The 19,328-nt window shown below is 41.8% G+C and overlaps 1 protein-coding gene across 1 annotated transcript; it reads right to left on the reverse strand.

The window, feature by feature from the left end:
- Positions 1 to 1,969: 1,969 nt before the first annotated feature.
- IL17F (interleukin 17F) lies at positions 1,970 to 7,541 on the reverse strand. Its single transcript, XM_019658735.1, has 3 exons — positions 7,509 to 7,541; positions 3,381 to 3,586; positions 1,970 to 2,234 (listed from the first exon to the last, which is right to left on the reverse strand). Exons 1-3 carry the CDS (start codon positions 7,533 to 7,535, stop codon positions 1,970 to 1,972), a joined length of 498 nt encoding a protein of 165 aa, XP_019514280.1. The 5' UTR covers positions 7,536 to 7,541.
- Positions 7,542 to 19,328: the final 11,787 nt, after the last annotated feature.

The following is a 19,328-nucleotide window of genomic DNA, read 5'->3' on the forward strand; positions in this document are numbered from 1 at the left end:
TAGGGCTATTACTGCCAAAATGAAGAGCAAAAGGAAGACTCATTACACAAATTTGAGTACCAGAATAGACTTGTGAGATTCATAGCAAATTTATGAAGCTGATAGTATGAGAGAAAATGTTTTTTTTAGGTTTCAAGAGCCTGAACTTCTTAAGTACAAGCATCAATGTTTCTGCCATAAGCAAAATGTTCTGAAGCAGAGAGATGAAGAGCCAGCCTAGCAAAATACTTCATCCCCACCCCTACCAATAAACTAGATAAAAGTTTCTCACACTAAAGAGTTAAAAATGGGTGCCAGGCTCCTACCACTAGCTCATCCTCAAGCCAAGTTGCATGTAGGAGTGAGACCTTAAGCCCCACTTACACCCGGGGACCTGGAGGGCAGCAGCAATGCAGATATGGGAACCATTAGTGTGTCAGCAGTAAAGAAGAAAACATGCTGTGTTACAGCTGGGCAAGAGATAGATAACAGAACCTCTGAGTGTCATAGGGACCAGAATCTGGAAGCTTCTGTGTCCCCAAGAAGGATTAGAGATGGATGAAGGACAACCAGTGACTCAACCGAAGTCAGAATGAGGAAAATGCTAAGTGACCACTGTGGCCCTAATGATCAGGGGCTCTGTGGGCGGCCATTACCATTCCTGTGCCCCTTCCATATGCATTTCCATATGCATTTTCTTTGTATCTCTACTGGCTAACACACTGGCCAAAAAATATTCACTTTGTAAAATAACGTAGCTAGGAAGATGGATCAGTAAAGAGTTACCACGGAACATGAGTTCTGTTTGCACCATTTTCCTTAACTCTCCATGTAACCCCCAAGAACCATTAATAATAAAATAATTCTCCAACTCATATAAACAGACTAGATTGGCAGTTGCCAGGGGTGGGGGATGAGAGGAATGGGGAGATGTTGGACAAAAGGTACAAACTTTCATTTATAAGATGAATAAGTTCGAGAGATCTAATGTACAGCATATTGACCATAATTACAGTTGAAATTTGCTAAGAAAGTAGACTTTAAACATTCTCACTACAGAAAAAAAAAGGTAACTATGTCAGGGGTTGGAGGTGTTAACTAACCTTATTGTGTACTCATTTTGCAGTATATTTGTGTATCAAATCATCACATTGTATACCTTAAACTTACACCATGTGTTATTTACCAGCTATACCTCAATAAAGCTGGGGAAAGACTAATATCACCAAGATCACACACACAAAATAATAATAATAAAATAATTCTAGCACTAGTGCTCTAATGAGAAAACATGAAAAACAAATGACAGGTATAGAGAATTGCAAAATTTTTAGGGCTACAAGGTCTGTGAGTACAAGCTGAGATGAACGTCCAAAGTATTTTTCAATCATTAATACTTTATTACATCAGTACTTGACATATTAATTTCCTCCTAAAATTTTATATAATCAGTACATCATAAATATGTGAACAGTTTCCTTACAAATATAAATATCAGGCAAACCTCACCTATATAAAGCAACTGCTTAACAAACATACGGTATGTATTAAATCTTTATGCCCATCATTCCCACCCCATCCTACACAGCCCCTCCCACATACCCTTAAATTGTGAGTGTATTTTCATCCATGTGGAAGAGTGGCCCATTTTACCAACAAAGCTCCCAGGGAATGGCACTGTATCAGAGTGATTCCATGACTGGTTATCACGTGTGATTGCGTGGTGGTCATCGCACACGTAGACGGTGGACAAAGGGATCCTTCATTCTCCTCCATCCATTTTCAGGGGGTTGGAACATTGGAACATTGAAACATCTCAGGACTATGTTAGGATTCAGAAGCGCTCCAGAAAGTTAATACTACATCTAATACAGTGCATTGAGAATTCCATGCAGACCTCATTAAGAGTCCTATGAAAGTGGAGAGAATTGGGGACCACGCAGGACTTGTCTCAGAGTGCTGGATGAGGTGTGGCATTTCTACAGCTTCCTCAGCTGAGCTGATGTGTAGCGCTCAAGCCACGTGCATAGCGGACGATGGGGGTGGCGCAGGTGCAGCCAACAGTCACCCTCATCTTCTCCAGCTGGAAGGAATGAGAGCAGCCCTGGGCTTCCCTCCGGAGGATCAGGAACTCTTGCTGGATGGGAACGGAGTTCATGGAGCTGTCTTCCTTCCCCTCGGCATTGACGCAGCCTGAGAACCTGCACTGGGCCTCTGCAATCTCAGAGGGGAACCGGTGGGGGTCCCGGGTGATGCTGCAGCAGGAGCAGGCAAAAGCAGATGGTTAGACAAGGGTGGGGAAGATTGACAGAGGAGGAGAGCCCTGCAGCACTGGGAGCTCACTTACAGGGAGGCTGCTCTGAGTAATTCAGGGCTGTCCTTCAGGCTTTGGAACCGAGAGCTTGAATTCATACACCACCCTCCGGCAGGAACTTAACTCCCTAAAGCTCAGTGTCCTCAACTATAAAATGAAGATTCTCCTACACCTCTCTCATAGGATTGTCGAGAACGTTCAGTGATACAAATGCATATGAAATGCCACACTGTAAAATGTTGGCATTCAACAAATATTAGGTCTTTTATTTTTCTTTACATTGTTATTATTTTAATTATTATTCATCTTTTGCTTAAAGGCCGAAAACACTAGTGGGTCTCCCAGTATACAGTCTACAAAACCTGCTGCTTGGGGGGGAAAAAAAAACCCAAAGCCCCATGGGTTTATGAACCCAGTGCCTTCTCTCAGGCTCCCCCTCTGCCAGGAGGCATAAAGCCAATCCAGCCAACTTGCCACCATGCACACTCCCTTCACATGGGAAGGAATGCAGGCAGTCCCAGAAGGACTTCTAATTGCCCCTGGAATCCGTTTTTACTTATAGTTGGAGAATATAGGTGAGTGTTTGACATTCCAAGAGCCTACATGTAAGACAAAATCACAAGACTGTACCCTGAACATTTCCACCCAGCATCCCACGTCCCCAACAGGCCTCTCCCCTCCACGCCGCTCCTTAAAAGACCTAGTGAGTCTGAGTGAATGTCTCGAAACCGACTGCTGTTTCCCACTATATTCCGTACAGAGATGATTGTGTGAGCTGCTTTAAAGAGCCCTCTCTTCCCACACAGAAAGTGTGTCAAGTCCAATCTAGGGCCACATGAAGCAGAGAGCCAATGAGAAGCTGGACACATAATAGTGAGACCTTCGACCACCTGGGAAGACCTCACCCAAAACAGCAAGAAAAATGTGAGCTCCCAGGTAAAATGAGATTTCTGTTCTTAAGAGTAAATGTGAGGGCTTTTAGTGTTTTTTGTTTTGTTTTATTTTTTTTAATTTTCTACAATTAGAATAAATTAACAAATTATTTCAAAAAAGATAAAATGTGAAGCTCTGTTTCCTTTGCACTTACTTGTAATCCCAGGGGGAGTTGGAGCGGTTCTGGAAGTCATGTGCGATGTGAACACCCTGGTTTTGATTGAGGATGTGAATGTCAACCCTTACGCTATTGTCCTCCAGAGGAGGGCAAAGGGCAGCATCCTCTGCTTTGGGGGTTATCTGAGCTGCCGTGTCCTGCAGGAGGGTGAGCCCCAGCATCACCAGCAGCAGGGACTTGACCTGGAAAATAGAGGAAGTTGCAGTTAGTTAGGGACTCTGGTGTCACCTTCTGGCAAGACGGATCTCATGCCTTAGCTGAGCTCAGCATTCCTGGTGGCTTATGGGATTGATGCTTCTCTCTGAACCTCAGATCCTCACCTAAAAATGGGAATGGTCATACATGAAGGTATCAGGGCATGAAACGGAGTGACTGAGCCCTCCACAGTATGAGAACTCCTAACCAGTGGCACAGAAAGAGATCAGGATCTGTGACTGGGTTTAAATATTGACCTGGTCTCCTCACTGAGCCTCTGGTTTCTCTTCTTTTCAACCGGATTATCATACTTGCTTTATAATAATATTCACAGAATTAAAGGAAATGTTCTATGTAAAGCACCTGTACATCTGCCTAACCAAAATAGAGGCTTACTAAATGATAGCTCTTGCTTTTGTTTTCGACCTCATATCCCATGAATCCTCCACAAAATCTTTCCTCCCAGCCATCCCTCCACCTAGAATACACTGCCCACCTGTATCTCTCCAAATCTTACCCTTCCATCAAGGCCCCACTCAGAATGTGGTCTCCTCCAGAAACTGTCCCTAAAGTAGTTCAATTAGAAGTATGTTAACTATCTTTAAATCATAAAGCTTTTATCATCTAGCACTTAATTTATTGCCTGGAAATGCAGTATTTGTGCTCGTGTCAGATCTACACCTATTAGATTGCAAGTTCATGCTGCAGAACGTGTCATAGAATGGATGTTCCATAAATATTTTCTGGATGAATGAAAAAGCGGGTGACTGAATGAATAAACAAAACAATACAATTAAATTAACAATATAGTTAAGCTCAACGCATTGAGAAATTCACTATGCAAAACCAGCAGTAGCAAAGTTCCAATTATCCATTCTAATTGAAAGAAGCAGGGGAACTAATAATGCATAACAGGGACTATGGAAAACTAGTTTAACTCTGGAACATATATTTTTTTATAATTACATTGAAATATTGGTTTATCTGGCATTCCTGTAGAATGCACAAAGGAAGTACTCTGTGAAGAGCTAAATAAGAAAAGGTAAAATTTTCTCCAGCTTCCCAGAGTCATGACAGTGGTTTGCTCCCCGCTCCATCACCACTGACCCTCACTGGGGATAGACAAGGCCCATCACCAACTCTCAAAATAATGCAGAACAAGAGCTAAAGCTGAATTGCTTTCATTCTCTGGACTCAACGTTGTTCAAGCTCATACCTTTCATGATTTAAGTAAGGTAGGAAAGGAGATTAGATATGTTGGTTAAAAGGACTTCCTGTTTTATATTTTGCAGATGCTGAAGGCAAGAAATGATAAAAGAAAAAGGTTACGATGTCAACTTGCTATACCAAGGTAGCTGATCCTAAAAAGAAGCTGAAAGCAATGTTGACTCAGATAAGCCTGAATGAGGCTGATGTGCCTCCAGATAATCAGCAGTCATCTCCTTTCACCTTCCATAACCATTCATGCATCTAACAACTCTTTCTCATCTCTATAAGTGTGGTGATTCAGGACGTGGGCCCTGGAATCAGATGTCCTGGGTCCATAACTCAGTTCCAGGACTCTTACTAGCTGCGACTCAGGTTCCTCCACCAGAAAATGTGAAGGTGAAATGATATTATGACCCATATAAAGCATGAAGAGCAGGGCCAGCACGTGGTAAATATTCAGTGCAGGTGACTAGTACTAAGTCGACATGGTGCTGATGATACACAGTGGGCAGGAAAGACGTGAAACTTGCCCTCATGCGCCTTCTGTCTAGATATAGCACTATGAAGTTTCAAAGTCAAAGGATGCCTGCTTAGACAAGAGGGTCCTTAAAAAGCTTCCCAAATCTATCGATCACTTCCTTAGGTTCTTTATGTAAGCTCCGCCTTTGTGTTTGTCTCTTTTCTGTATCATATTCACTAAATCCTTTTTAATTTTCATTATCAAAGCTTTAAAGTCCCTGTACCTCGAGGTTGTATGAGTTAGCAAAAATTGCTATGCTTCTAGTATGTCGTTGTTCCAGACATTTATATTCTTAAAGCAATTGAAAAAACACTTTCACATCTCTTTACCCATTGCATTCTCACAACTGCTTTGTAGGGTAGGTCATGTTATTATTAATAATCCTGATTAGATAGGTGAAGAAGTTGTGTCTGAGAGGCAACAAATCACTTGGTTGGGGTTGCCAGCCTGCTAATGCCAGTCTGGGGACTCGAACGTAGGTGTCAGTGGTCAGTGCTATTGCTATTGAAGATCCTTATTATTATTAGCAACATATTATTAGCCACTCACAGGTGTTTCATCTTACCTTTGCCTCACTGGAGGAGCCAAGTATTTTAAGCAGTGTGACAGCTGCATCAGAACTGCATGAGCATTGTAGGTCACATGGCCCTTTATTTAGGAAATCAGATCATGTCTGCAAAATGTCTAGTTTGTGTCATGAGGCTGTTGATCTGAAACGGTAGATTTTAGTGGTTATGTAATACAGAGCAGGGGCTCTCTGTAGGCCCTTGCTCATTCTTCAGAATTATATATACAACACTTGTTCTCTGAGAGGTTGAGAAATCTTGCCTCTGAACCATTCAAGGAGAAGAATGCTGTCCTGGGAGCCGGTAAACTTAGATTCATGTCCCGGCTATGTGAGTACAGTACCCAGTGATGCTGAATCTCTGAACTTAATTGATCTGTTGCTCATCTGTATAATAGGGCAAGTAGTTTCTAACCTACTTCACTGAGTTGATGAGAGTCTCAGAGGTAAAAATAATAATATTATTAATATTAGTATATTACACTTATTGAATGTTTTCTCAATCTTTATCTGCTGTTACATTAAAATGGCCAGGTTAATTAAAACTACACATGCATAGATCTGCTGTTTCAGAGTAGAGATTTAGTCATTTATAATGATAGCAATTAATCTCCCCACCGAAATTCCATGAGGGAGAAACCATTAGTATCCCCCTATACTGATAAGGGGAATAATAAAGCACAGTGTGGTTAAGTAACTTACCCCAAATCCCACATTTAGTAAGTGGTGGAGCCAGGTCTGACTCCAAAGCCTATGCCCCCTAAATGCTGCACTTTGCTGCATTTCTCATTATCTCTAAAACAATCTGTAAATATAACATAGTATTATCCTCACCATAGCCATGACTTTATAAATGAAATCCAAGCTCTTTTAAATTGCATGGCTTATAAACTGAGAATAAAAGAGGGTGATTTAAATTTTAAAAAGAGTGTTATGAGTGATTTCCCAAGCAGTGTTTTCATGCTTCCTCTGTATTCAACCCTTCCCAGGTCTTACCTGACTAGTGCCAGGCAAGATACTAGATGCAATGGGGGTAGGTTTCCATCACACTCACATCTCTCTTTCCTCCAAGAGGAAAAAAAAACAAGGCAGAAAATAATCAGCTATGAGAAACATGGCAAATTTCCCTCCTCTAGGAGATGTTCAGAGTTCATCACTGGGTGGTTTCACTTCCTCCATCTAGGGCACTCCACCCCTACCTTTAGTCTTGATGGAATCATGAAACCACTTGGGGCCCCAGTGTCTTTGGTTAAAATATGTATGTGCACATCCTAAAAGGCTGGTAAGCTCCCACATGAGATTAGAGTTTAAGCTAAGCTAACTCTATAGTGGTGGCCACAGGAGAGTGTGTGCCCAGTTTGTGACACCAAGACCTATGCAAGCTAACACCAACTATGCAGAAGCCACCAGGTGAAACTATATTTTTCACCTCATTTTAACGTCTAGCTATCTTTTTTTTTATTTTTCTCTACCAGTAGCAGTCAAAATGAAAGTCAGCTTTGTTTTTTAAAGAAATTACTCCCCAAAAGATACCAATCAAGCCTAATTCCTTAGAAATCTGCTTTTCTGAAATCCTAGGGATGACCATACCTAAAGAGAAATTATTACTACTCACCATGGCTGTGTTCTGCAGGGTGGCCATTGTCGTTTTGCTCTGGTTGCCTGTTTTGTGCCGTAAGCTCTTTCGGTGTATGTGTCACCCTGGGTATGCCTGTGAGAGTACCTGTCAGCTTTATAGCAATCACTGTCCTTGTTTTGATTGACCTGCTTACCATCTGAAGATGTGGTTTTCCCAGAGTAACTGACGAATGTAGTTTTTTGGGTTTTTTTTCTATTCCACTTCCTGAAGAGGAATCAAAGGGGGACCTTAAAAAAGGATGACGGAAAAAAGGACAAAGGCTTCCTTTTCTTCTACCCCACTTCCACCCCCACTGCCCTCAAATCACAGCAGAAATCTTAACTAATTTACTTCAGAGATGAACCAAGGTACAGATTGCTGTCATGATCTTTTCTTCCACAAATGGCTAAGAACCCTTGTCACGCACCATATGTTCTACTTTCCAGTCACGCACTATGAACCGTGATTTAAGTGGGAGATAAGTCATCCTTAGAGGAGCCTTGGTATTAAATGAGAGGCCTCTCTCTAGCAACATTTTATGAATGGAAAACAAAACCAAAGAAACGAAAGACATCAATGAGCTATTCCAAAATTATATCCTCAGGTAGTCTCGTAGTCAACCTAAACTAATTCTATTTTAACCCTATGGTCAGACACCTACTGATGCTTTAAATAATCATTATTCATAAAACATGTGGTAACCACTGTCTTGCCTATCTCTGATTGACGACGTGTTTTTTTTTTAACTAAAAGGGATCAGCAAGTACAGCCTTTAATGCTCCAATGTGTAATTTTAAATAACCTGCAAAAAGTTAATTTGTGTCAGTTAAGTTCAGGTCAATAAATATTTATTAAGTAAATGCTATATGTCAGGCATTGTACCTTAGAAATACACAGACATTTCTGAAATAACAGTACCTTGTTTTTTTGTATCTCCAAGAAGATTAGGTAAAATTACACATGCATTTTTTAAAAGGCAAGGCACATTCTAGCAGGACACAGTTATTTCCATCTATCACGTGTTTGAACAACTTTTCTCCATTTTCTTATCTGAAAAAAATAAAGGGAAAGCAGCTCTTAGGTTCATTGAAAGACCCTCCAAGTTTAATTAAAATTCTGTGACTATGGGCCTTTCATCCACATTTCTACTCTCCATGCCTGTGGAGTCTTCTCTGCACCCCATCTCTGGAACAATACGAAGTTTAACTCCTATGAGAAGACTTCCTTGAATCATCTCTCAGGCATCACACCCTTCCACATCACCTCTCTCTGCTCATATTTGGTTTATCTTGCACTTGCTTAAATGTTTTACAATGAGTCTCTGGGGTCTTCATGGACTTGGGGTAACTATAGTCTCCCCAATGATCTCTACCAGTCTCCTTCTCTAAATAGTATATCCCCAACTATATGACCTAAATTAAAGCAGTGTATTTTTATGCATACACAGGTTCAAGACAAATCCCCTACCCAATCCCTTCTAGCTAGATTGAAACCCTTAAGTTCACCTTACAGAGAATTTTTAAGACCTCACCATATATGTCCTTTCACATACTCAGTGAAGCTACCACCATGAAATCAAGAGCCATGTTTTCATGTATCACTCATGCTACCAAAGCAATATGTGCAATAGACCCATAAATGCATATAAAATTGAGTGGTTGAGTCATTCGCTTTCTCCAGTGTTCTCTTACCCACTCAGAGTCATACCTCAATCCATAGAATACTACACCAGCTCTCTTGAAAGAAGGAAAAAGTAAATCACCTTGAATTAAAAGTGCTTAACTTAATATAAGAAGATTATCTGGATTGCTGGGAAGGATGGCCTTTTGTGTAAGAAGGAAGCAATATTGACATTGTACATCCAGTGGTCACAGTGTTTTCTCCTATCAAGGTAAAAATGATTAATTTATCAGGATGTCAAACTAGTAGCCAGCTTTTACCAAGTTTGAACTGAACCAACAGATTCAGATCAGTATTTCATCTGACATTTATTGAACACTTTCATACTGTAAATCATGTGCTAATACTGGGGACATAATAATAAATATATGGTGAGCACATAGCTGACTATGGTGAAGCCCTTCACTAACTGGCCCTGTTCACCCGTGACCCAAGCTGTTACCATCTTTAAGGTTTTCCATAATGCAAGTGGAGCCAGCATTCAATGTACTGACAGCTGGGACACTCTAAAATTCAGAAAGAGACCCCACAGAAAGAGACAGGACAAGACTCTGCATTTCCAAGAATGAGTTACACACAGCCTCACATGAGGTAAAATATTATAGCTGGTCAAACATCCAAGTCAGCAAGACCTTTTAATGGCTGACCATGTGCCCTACTTTTAATGCCTGAACATGTAGTTCTACTACATGTTTGCTGGAGCTATTATAGGTAATAGACTGTACTAATATAGACTCTACATTAATGAGTTTAAAATCTTATTATGGAAAGAAAGCAAACACACATATATTAACAAAAAAATAATGACATGAGATTGTGGGAGATATTGATTACATGTACACATCTAGCTTTATAAATCCAATCTTCAAGAGTTTTTATATTCACTCAGAAAAAGGTAAATCTAGGGCTGACCGAGTGGCTCAGTTGGTTAAGAGTTGGCTTAAGAGTGTGAGCTCTGAGCAACAGGGCCGCCGGTTTGATTCCCACATGGGCCAGTGACGCTGCGCTCGAGCTGAGCTGTCGCTGAGCTGCCAACAGGTGGCAGGATGACTCAGCTGGTGTAACAACAAGATTGCCTGTTAGATGATGGGCTATGCCTACCCACAACTAAGACTGAACTCAGCACCTTGAGCTGAGCTGCCGCCCAGATGGCTCAGTGGATAGGGCGTGTGCTCTTAACAACAAGGCTTCTGGTTAGACTCCTGCATGGGATGGTGGCTACACCCACCCACAACTAAGATTGAGCTCAGCACCTTGAGCTCAGAGGCCACGAGCTGCCGACTGGAAGCCAGATGGCGACTGGCGCCCTCTACAACGAAGACTGAAGAACAACAACTTGGCTGGTCTCCTTCCCCAATTCCCCAACACTGTTTCCCTCCCCCAATTCCCCAATAAAATCTTTAAAGAAAAAAAAAAGATGAATCTAATCAAAGTATGCAGCCACAACCTAACAGTATATAATGTAGATATACAAACTGATGCCTAGAAGTGAGGTTCTATCATAGCAAAAGGCTAAAATAGTGGCGTTGTCAACAGAGGTAATCTGGAAGGCTATGGTGACAATGAAATTGTAGCCTAGATAGATGATGACCCACATTATGCAATAGCAAAACATTTGGCAAAATTATTGCCTGAAATAATTTAAGAGACAGATATTGTACCTAGAAGTACAAGAGCTCTAGAGAAAAAGGCTGGAAAACAGAATGTTAGCTGTGTGCGTTGGATGCTAGCGACTGCATTTAACAAGGAAATACAAGAAAGAGATGAACTCAGGAAGAAGCCGGCAGGTTTGCAAACAAAAATGAAAGAGAATGAAGACAGTCCAGAATTCAGTCTTGCAAGGCTGAAAATAAAAAAAAACAATTTTTATCCTCCAAAAGCAAAAGATAAGATTGAAAAAGGCTTTGAGGGAGAAATTCCCAGTTAAACTTTTCAACCAAATGAATTTCCCATGGGCACGAATCAAGACTGAGCATCTGGTACATTCTTTTTTAATAGAATAAAAAGACCCAGAATAAAGAGTGTAAGGGTATAGTTCTAGTAAACTACCATTAAATTGAGAGAGTTATGGGAATGAAAAGCAAAGAAATAGAGATTTTTCTGGGAAGTATGCCACAAAAAGAACCGATTTAGATAAGAAGTTAACTAAGTCTTTGAGAGCGCTTTTCAAATTAATCATGAACCAACCCTAAATCCCCTAACCATCTAGAAGCAGAAACTAAGGGGCCGAGGAAGGTATATTTGCCAGTACTATTTCAGATGTGACCAAAGAGATAATTGGGGGAAAAATACCTCCCAGGGGTTGAAGCCAGAAATCACAAAGAGTCTCTGGGAGTTGGGCCCCTCTTGAAAAGCAGAATCTGGGTCTGACCAAACAACATTCCACATGCCCCAGACCCCAACAGCCAGCCAAGCAGGATTTCTAAGTTGCTATGGACCAAAACTACTATGCATCTCCCATTTGTTCTTTTTCCAAATGGAAGTGTTTATTGCTATCTTCCTGCTCTATCCTACCCACTCAGAGCTAACGCAGAGCGCTATAGTATACCATTTAGAAATTCTAGACTTTGAGTTAGTTACTCTGATGGGATGGGACTTTTGGGTGCTCTCCCTTAGGGAGAAGGTGAAGATATGATATATGCAAGGAGAGTGAACCAAATATTTGGTGAAGAGAAGGATGGACTATGGTAGACACCTAATAATCACAAAAATGCTGTTCTCTACTTCCAGGAACCTGGAGGATGACACTTCTTTGCCTCCTTGCTATGGGACTTGCTTCGACCAAAGAAATGTGCGTGGAAGTGAAGTGTTTCACTTCTAAGCAGAAGAACCAAAAACCCATTTGTCCTTCTCATATCCTCTCCTCTGCTGCCTCCAGGATTATGGTAACATGTGGGGAAATGATGGCATAGTAAGAGAATCTGCATCTCTGCCTGAGTACAAAGAGGTGAGCCTCCCTGCTGACCTATTTTGGACATGTTAGCATGATCAATGTGTTCTCGTAAAACACTGCGATTCAGAGATTGTTACTGTCGCAAATCCTAGTCAAAACTGACTGATAAGAGACATTAAATGAGTTCACAGGCTTTTCTGTTTATTTGTACTTTTTATCAGAGCTCTGACTCCTCATTAAAATAGTCAATTAAACAATGTTATCCTCTACTCAGTTTAAAGAATAGTTATAAAGAATTAAATACCAAAAAAAATGAACTGAGGCAAGCAATCATTCACTATCTTATTCACTAAACAAAAGCTATTAGTATATAATTTATTTTAACCCCAGCCTTATCTCCAAATGACATTAAAATGCTTCTTTCTAATTTCCCTGAACACTTATTTATGTTAGGGTCAGGCCCTTCTGAATAAGGGTTAAGAATATTAGGTCAGAATGGCCTCAAAGTGTTATGGCTTTTATTCCCAGCCTTTAAGTCCCCTGCAGCTCTTCTCCTTCTCAAGCACAAATATTCTTCCTCTGCTTAGGCTATTAAAGCCTATTAAAAATAAAATTTATCTGACATCTCAGTCCCTAGATCACTTAGAAAGTCCATGTCCCATTCCCTTTCAAAATCCCAACTCTGTCGCCTGTTGAAGGAAAAAAAAAAACGTGGTAACAATACAGCATGTTACTGTAAAGCTACAAACCCCACAAACTCCACATCATCCTTTCCCTGTCCCCCTTTTTAATGCAAAAGATTATTTCCAGATTCAGGATTCTTTGCACCTGTTAAGTCAGTTTTGCCTATTTGTTTGAGTCAAATATTCACACCCATATGTGCTTGCTGACCATAAAATCACACTTCATAGCAATTAACCCCATTTCTTAAAGATCAACACATTTTCACAGTGAAAAGATTTTTAAGAACAAAACAACTTTACTTTTGGTTTAAAAATTAGAGGGATCATTGTAATGATTATTTGACAGATGAAAATACTGTACCAGGGTCATCCTATGCTGATGTTTGTAGGATTAGGAATTACTTGGTATTAGATTAACACAGGATAAAAGACACAGAAGCCCTTCCCCTTCTCCATCTGTAACTGTTTCCCATTCTCTCTTCCCATGCCTGCACATGTATTTGTGTCAAAGAATATAACTCCTGATTTTCTGAAGAAACAAATGAAGAACCTATGAAAAGAGTTGCAGAGGAGAGAGATAAAGGAAGGAGATTGGAGCAAAAGCTGAAAAAGAAGAAAAGTAAGAGGTGAGGGGAAAGACTTAAGAAAGGAGTTTCCCCCAGAATATTGTGTGAGAATCCTGGACAAGAATAGGGTTGAGGTCACCGGAGAAAGTTCCAGATGGAATGGGGAAACCTCTCAATTGTGAATCTATTCTACAGTCCCGTGGAGGCTTTTGCACCAGCGTTTTATCACCTTGTTTTGCATCAGAGTTTTGTCTCCTTGTTAACAAAAGCACAATTTATTAAACTCCTTCACTGTACCAGTCAGTCACTGCATTGGGTATTTAACATGGGTACAAAGAAGAAAAATAAACTACTGTCTAAAAAAGAAAAGGAAAATGAGCACAGCACAGCTTCCTCTATCCAGAAGTGCCATGAACTTTCTGTCAGACCAAATGGCACTTCTGTTTTGGAAAGAATTTACCTTGGTTCCTTGGTTAAGCGCAAAGAAAGAGCCTTTTCCAGAGTACACACTTAACGGAAAATCACTACACATACAAATAACAGGAATTTGAGTTTTCCCTGGAGAGAAGAGAAACGGAGAGAGATGCCAGTAAGACTTCCAGTAGCTGAGGGGGCAAAGGAACTTTTGAGTCCTGAGCTCAGCATAAAAATTGTTTCCTTGTCTACATCGCGCTTGAATTCTGTTCCCTTATTTCCATGTCTGAGGTAAAGTTCTTTATATACAAAACAGTGGTATGATGTCTACAGAGCAGCAAAGTAATGTGGAGACAGAGCAGCAGCCTCGGGATGGGAGGCAGCAAGAATGGGTCAAGCAGGAATCTGGAACGAGAAAGTCAGCTCCATCCCCCACCCTGGCCAGCTAGGAGGGCCTTGCTGCCCAGAGCCCGATCCTGGGACCAGCAGCATCTGGTCTGCTAGCACCTGGGAGCTTGTTTAAAAAAAAACAGAATCTCGGACCTCCACCCCAAACCTATTAAATCAAACTCTGCATTGTCACAAGATCCTCAAATGATTCATATCACATATGAAAGTCTGGGATGCACTGCTTTAGGGAACAAGAAAGAAAGTGCTGGACTTCCCATAAATGACTTCCCATAAATCACTCGATGCATTACGTTTTCTGCAACCGAGGAACTGAGAATCAAGCATCCTTGAAAAGCGATTGGGACACACACACAGGAGCCTTCCATCTCATAGCTGACTCCCTCGTAGCTACGAACCAGACTTGTTCTCCTGCTCTGGAGGGTTCCTTGGCAAAGGTGGGGCTGAAGAGGACAATAGGAAAGTGAGGTTGCTCCATGTCAAAATTCAGCAGCAGCCGCTTTGGGTTGGCATAACCAAGTTACCCACAGGCTCGCTGCAGGCAACTCAACGTTTCGTGCGGACTTTCACTTACTCAGCAGCCACGGTGATTTCCTGCATCAAGCTGGATGGAATTAGTCAACATATTACGGAGTGCTGGTGCCTGGGGAAAGTCCATGTGAGTGTCTGTCAAACGCTGTCGAATTTTCCTGGCTTCCTCCCACCAACATTTCTCCTCGGCTTTTTTCTACCAGGTCATACAGGACTGGGGATCAGCAACATTTGCTCCTGGAACTGTCATCATACTGACAAAACCAACAGAGTTCTGAGGTCATGAGCCAGCCCCAGAAAGATGGCAAGCCCCAGAAAGATGACCTCACACTCCATTCTTGCTTCTAGATTTAATAACTAGTTCATTTGATGTTGGCCCAAATCTAATGGGTGGCCCCAGCCTAGTGTATGAAGGAAAGTCACCTCCCCAAAAATTTCACGTGAGAAAATGCTTTTCAGCCTCTGCTCCACAAAACGTTTTGTATTTCTGAACCCTGGCAGTCTGCAGACCAGTTCCCTTTTCCTGGAATGACCATTTCAGTTCTCTCTGCTCATTTAGGTTCCACCCAAATGCCTGGCCTCTTCCTTAAAACCCTCTCCTCTGACCTGCACTGTACTTGTCTTCTTCCCTTCTGACCTCTCGTCTTGCTCCCATGGCAATTCACTTAGCAATTACCTCTCTACTGTCCATGGCATTTCACTTAGCAATTACCTCTCTACTGCACATGGCTATCGGTGTGTGCTTTTGCTTTTTAAGTTTTCGAGTGTGTGTTCCTCATCTGCTCTCTGGATTTTAAACTCTTTAAAGGAGACAACTGTGACTTTTTATGTTCCCACCACCACCACGCCCCTAGCAAAATATCCTGCCCATACATAGCTGGTGCTCAGTGAATATCTAATTCACTTGATTTGATTTGATATTGATAGTAGTTAATTTCTTCTTCCACCTGTTTCTTGCTGATAAGGAGATCAAGGGCATGCTACCACAAAATATGCCACTTTGGAAGGAGGACTATTTTGAGCTGAGGGCAACAGAGAAACAGACTCGGAAAAGTCTCTCTCTGCCTTCCCCCTTTTTGCCTATTGGGTTGTCGGAAAGGTCGTGATGTATTTTTTTTGTTTTTCATTGCAAAAATGCGTCATGACTTTTCCGACAACCCAGTAAAAGCAGGGCATAAATTTCCCTTTGCAAAGGTGTCTCCCTCTCCTATATTAGGAAGAGGACAACTCTTATCAATGGAGTAGGCACCAACTTGAGTCTGCATTACAAACCCTGCTAAATAACACTTAGCTTCTATTAGTTTCCTCCATATATTTACCTTCCTACAGTTTACATCTGCTACAAGTCCAAACCCCTCTCCTCCTTTATCTAGTTCCTTCTATTGCTTTGTATAAGGGTCGGCTGAGTGGCGCGTTGGTTAAGAGCTGGATTGGGACACCAGAGGTCTCCGGTTCAGATCCCACATGTGAGGGCCAGTGACACTGCCCTCTACAGCTAAGATGGTGAACAACAGCTCAACCTGGAGCTGGGCTGCCATGAGTCACCAGCGACGGTGTAGGCTGCAGCCCCTGCTGCAGTGGGTTGCCATGGGCTACCGTGTGTGGCTGGCAGCCAGCATGAGCGGTCAAGCGCCTCCGTGAGCGGCCGTCCAGAGGCCAGTGACCGATCTGCCTCACCCAGGAAGAGAGCAATGATAATACCAACATGGGCCAGTGAAGCAACGTCCTCCACAACTAGACTGAAGAACAAAACAACAGCAACTTCTCTGTTCCCCTTCCCTGATTCCCCAACGCTGTTCCCCTCCCCCAATTCCCCAATAAAATCTTTAAAAACAAAAACAAAAATGGTGTATAAGCCCCCAGGTCTAACCACTTTTTTGGACCTTCACTTCTTTTCTATGAAGGCCTCTGTATGCATAACTCCTTTCTCCTGTTAATCTGTCTTTTGTCAGTTTAACTTACAAGACCCCAGACACTGAACGTAAGAGAATAAAGGAGGACATTTTTCCTCTCCTTCCTTCAATTCCTAATAGATCAGCGGAGTCTTCAAAAAAATATTAATTGAAAAAGGATATTTTGAAGAAGAGGAAACTTACAAGGAATATTATTTCCAAATATTTGGAAGTGTTTTTAAAGGGAGAGGGACTGGATTGTCAGTAGAAGGCCACACCAAGGTTTGATGAGCACCTGGTAGTGACAGTCCAGAGGGGAACCACGCCTCAGGGGGCTGTTTGGACAGGACCACCTCCAAGGTCTCTTCCAACTTTAGGATCATATGAAAACAAACAAAATAGTATTGACATTTTCATTAAACGTAGTCACAGTCTCAATCTTGGGAGCAGGGGTGTGTGTGAGTGTGCATATGTGTGCATGAGTGTGCATATGTGGCTGGATAGAGTAATGTATCTTCTACCCTCTTCTTCAGGTTTTTTTCCCCCCTCTTTCTGTGGAAAACAGTCACACGAATCCAAGCGCTAAAACTTCTAAGTGTCACCAACTGTTTGTGTCCCATGAAGATCCAAGCTAAGAGGAGAATGAATTGGAGAGTGAGGAGGAGAAGAGAGCACTGAAACAAACACCTTTCTGACAAATGTGTCACTTTCACTCCTGCATGGGACTGACTCAGAATGATAAATCTCGGGTGCTAATTTTCACAGAAACGCTGTAGAATAATAGGTCGAAATGGGTTTCCTGTGAGGGACATTTCTTCACCTTTGCAGAGGTAAGGAATGGGAGGATGTATGAAGGAGGAGGGTGGAGGACAGGAAATAAAGAGATAGAAGAGGGGAAGGGAGGTAGGAAGGAAAAGTGGAAGCTGGGGGACCGGAGAGGTGCTCCCAGTTTAGCAGGGCTCCTTTCCCTGCTCTCTCTGCTGCATTTGACCCAGCGGGGAGATCAAAGGAAAGGGGGATGAAAAAGGATTTCAAGGAAAAACTATTTTGAGAAGGTCCTTGGCCATGCAGGCCCCAGTACTTACGTAAGTTACAGAGAAAACTTCCTGTAGGTTGCACATGTTTATGTCCATTACGTAGGTTTTATGCTGAGCAAGTCACCCAGAGAATGCGACTGCTGATTGGTTTTGTCCTGTGACACTCTCACACCTTACAGGTTCATGTGTCCCGAGCGCCCCTTCACCTAGCATCCAGGTGAGCCATTAAGGCAGGGTAGGCTGCTCTTCACTTTTGCTCCATCATAAATTTCAGGAGCTGCACGGATCTTTAGAGATGATCTGATGATGATCATCTAACCCTCTCGGCTGATGATGAAGGTTGGATGGCTTTCCTACAGATAGTCCCCAGGAGAGGAGCCTGGCCTGGACTCAGGACTTTTGACTCCCTCTAGTCTCCATCTGCACACAAAGTGACCCCTCTCTCCCGCTCTTCCAGGGCTATTTTCCTCTTCAACAAAGTGATGCCCAGGGAGGAAAATGATTCTAATATTAACAGCCTTACATTTTAGATAAAACTATATGGCTCACAGAGCACTTTCATATACAGAATTGTAGTTGATTCTTACCACAATTCCATGAGAAAATGATGCTAAATCTCCCCATTTCACAGGTCAAGAAACTGTGGCTTCAAGAGTGCAAGGAAACTGTCCAAAGCCACACAGCTATTAAATAGCAGAGCTGGAATTCAAACCCCAGGCTTCTGACACCAAGCCCAGAGAAGGAAAAACAACTTTCCCCCAGATACAGGCTGGAGGATATCTGAAACAAAGATAGCCAGGGCGTGGTGGAAAGGTGATGGGTTGTCAGGGCGTCGGACTTGCAGAGGGAGCAACATGTTCTAAGTGATGTCTGGACTGGATTCTGGACCCCTGAGCGACTCTGCCTGTTCTCTGAAGACCATAAGAAATGAAACCAGTCTTTTTGTTATTCTGAACCCTTTTTAGTCTTTTCACATTACCTTATACACATTTATCTGTGTATTAACAAGATAAATGGACACAAGATCTGGCCAGATGGTTTTGATGACAGCTCCTAAGATGCCTTACTCTTCACCTCTAGATAACAATACTTGTTACCTCCAGTGCTCAAAATTAGATAGTGGTGGAAAGTTGTCTTTTGTGCATTTGTTATATGTTAACTGTAGGAAGAATTTTAAACCATCTCCATAAGTCTGAACTGTAAGTACTTGGGAAGGTATTGTGTGAGAAATATATGACATCTTACAAATGAACTTAAAATCTTAACCAGACTAAATTTGGGAATTTTAAAAAGGTAGAGATGGGGCTGGAGATATCAAGTGTCAGCAAGGATGTAGGACAAAGGGCATCCTTTATATGTACATGTGGGGACAGAAATAGGTAATTTAATAAACTTTATCTAAAACTTAAGTATGTTCAGATTTTTGGTCCAACAATTACACTTCTAGGAAATTATCCTAAGGAAGTAAATAAGCAGGTGCCAACTATATACCCATATACTTAGATGTAGCTAGAACAAAACGTAAGGAATGTTTTCTCTGGGTAGCTGGATTACAGGTTTTTCTATTTACTTCTTATGGTTATTTACTACTGTTTCTCTAATGAAAAGATACTGTTTCTTTAATAAGAAAAAATTACAGGGCCGGCCGAGTGGCGCGTTGGTTAAGAACTGCCTTGGGATGCCAGAGGGCCCCAGTTCAGATCCCACATATGA

This window comes from Hipposideros armiger, unplaced genomic scaffold (assembly GCF_001890085.2).
Source record: "Hipposideros armiger isolate ML-2016 unplaced genomic scaffold, ASM189008v1 scaffold_288, whole genome shotgun sequence".
Taxonomy (NCBI): domain Eukaryota; kingdom Metazoa; phylum Chordata; class Mammalia; order Chiroptera; family Hipposideridae; genus Hipposideros; species Hipposideros armiger.

Excerpts from the sequence above, each read along its gene's own strand:
- IL17F (XM_019658735.1), bottom strand. The coding sequence starts at position 7,535 with ATGGCCACCCTGCAGAACACAGCCATG. Across the intron at positions 3,587-7,508 it reads CCCTGCAGAACACAGCCATG|GTCAAGTCCCTGCTGCTGGT; the intron begins GTGAGTAGTAAT and ends TCTATTTTCCAG. Across the intron at positions 2,235-3,380 it reads AACTCCCCCTGGGATTACAA|CATCACCCGGGACCCCCACC; the intron begins GTAAGTGCAAAG and ends CTCCTGCTGCAG.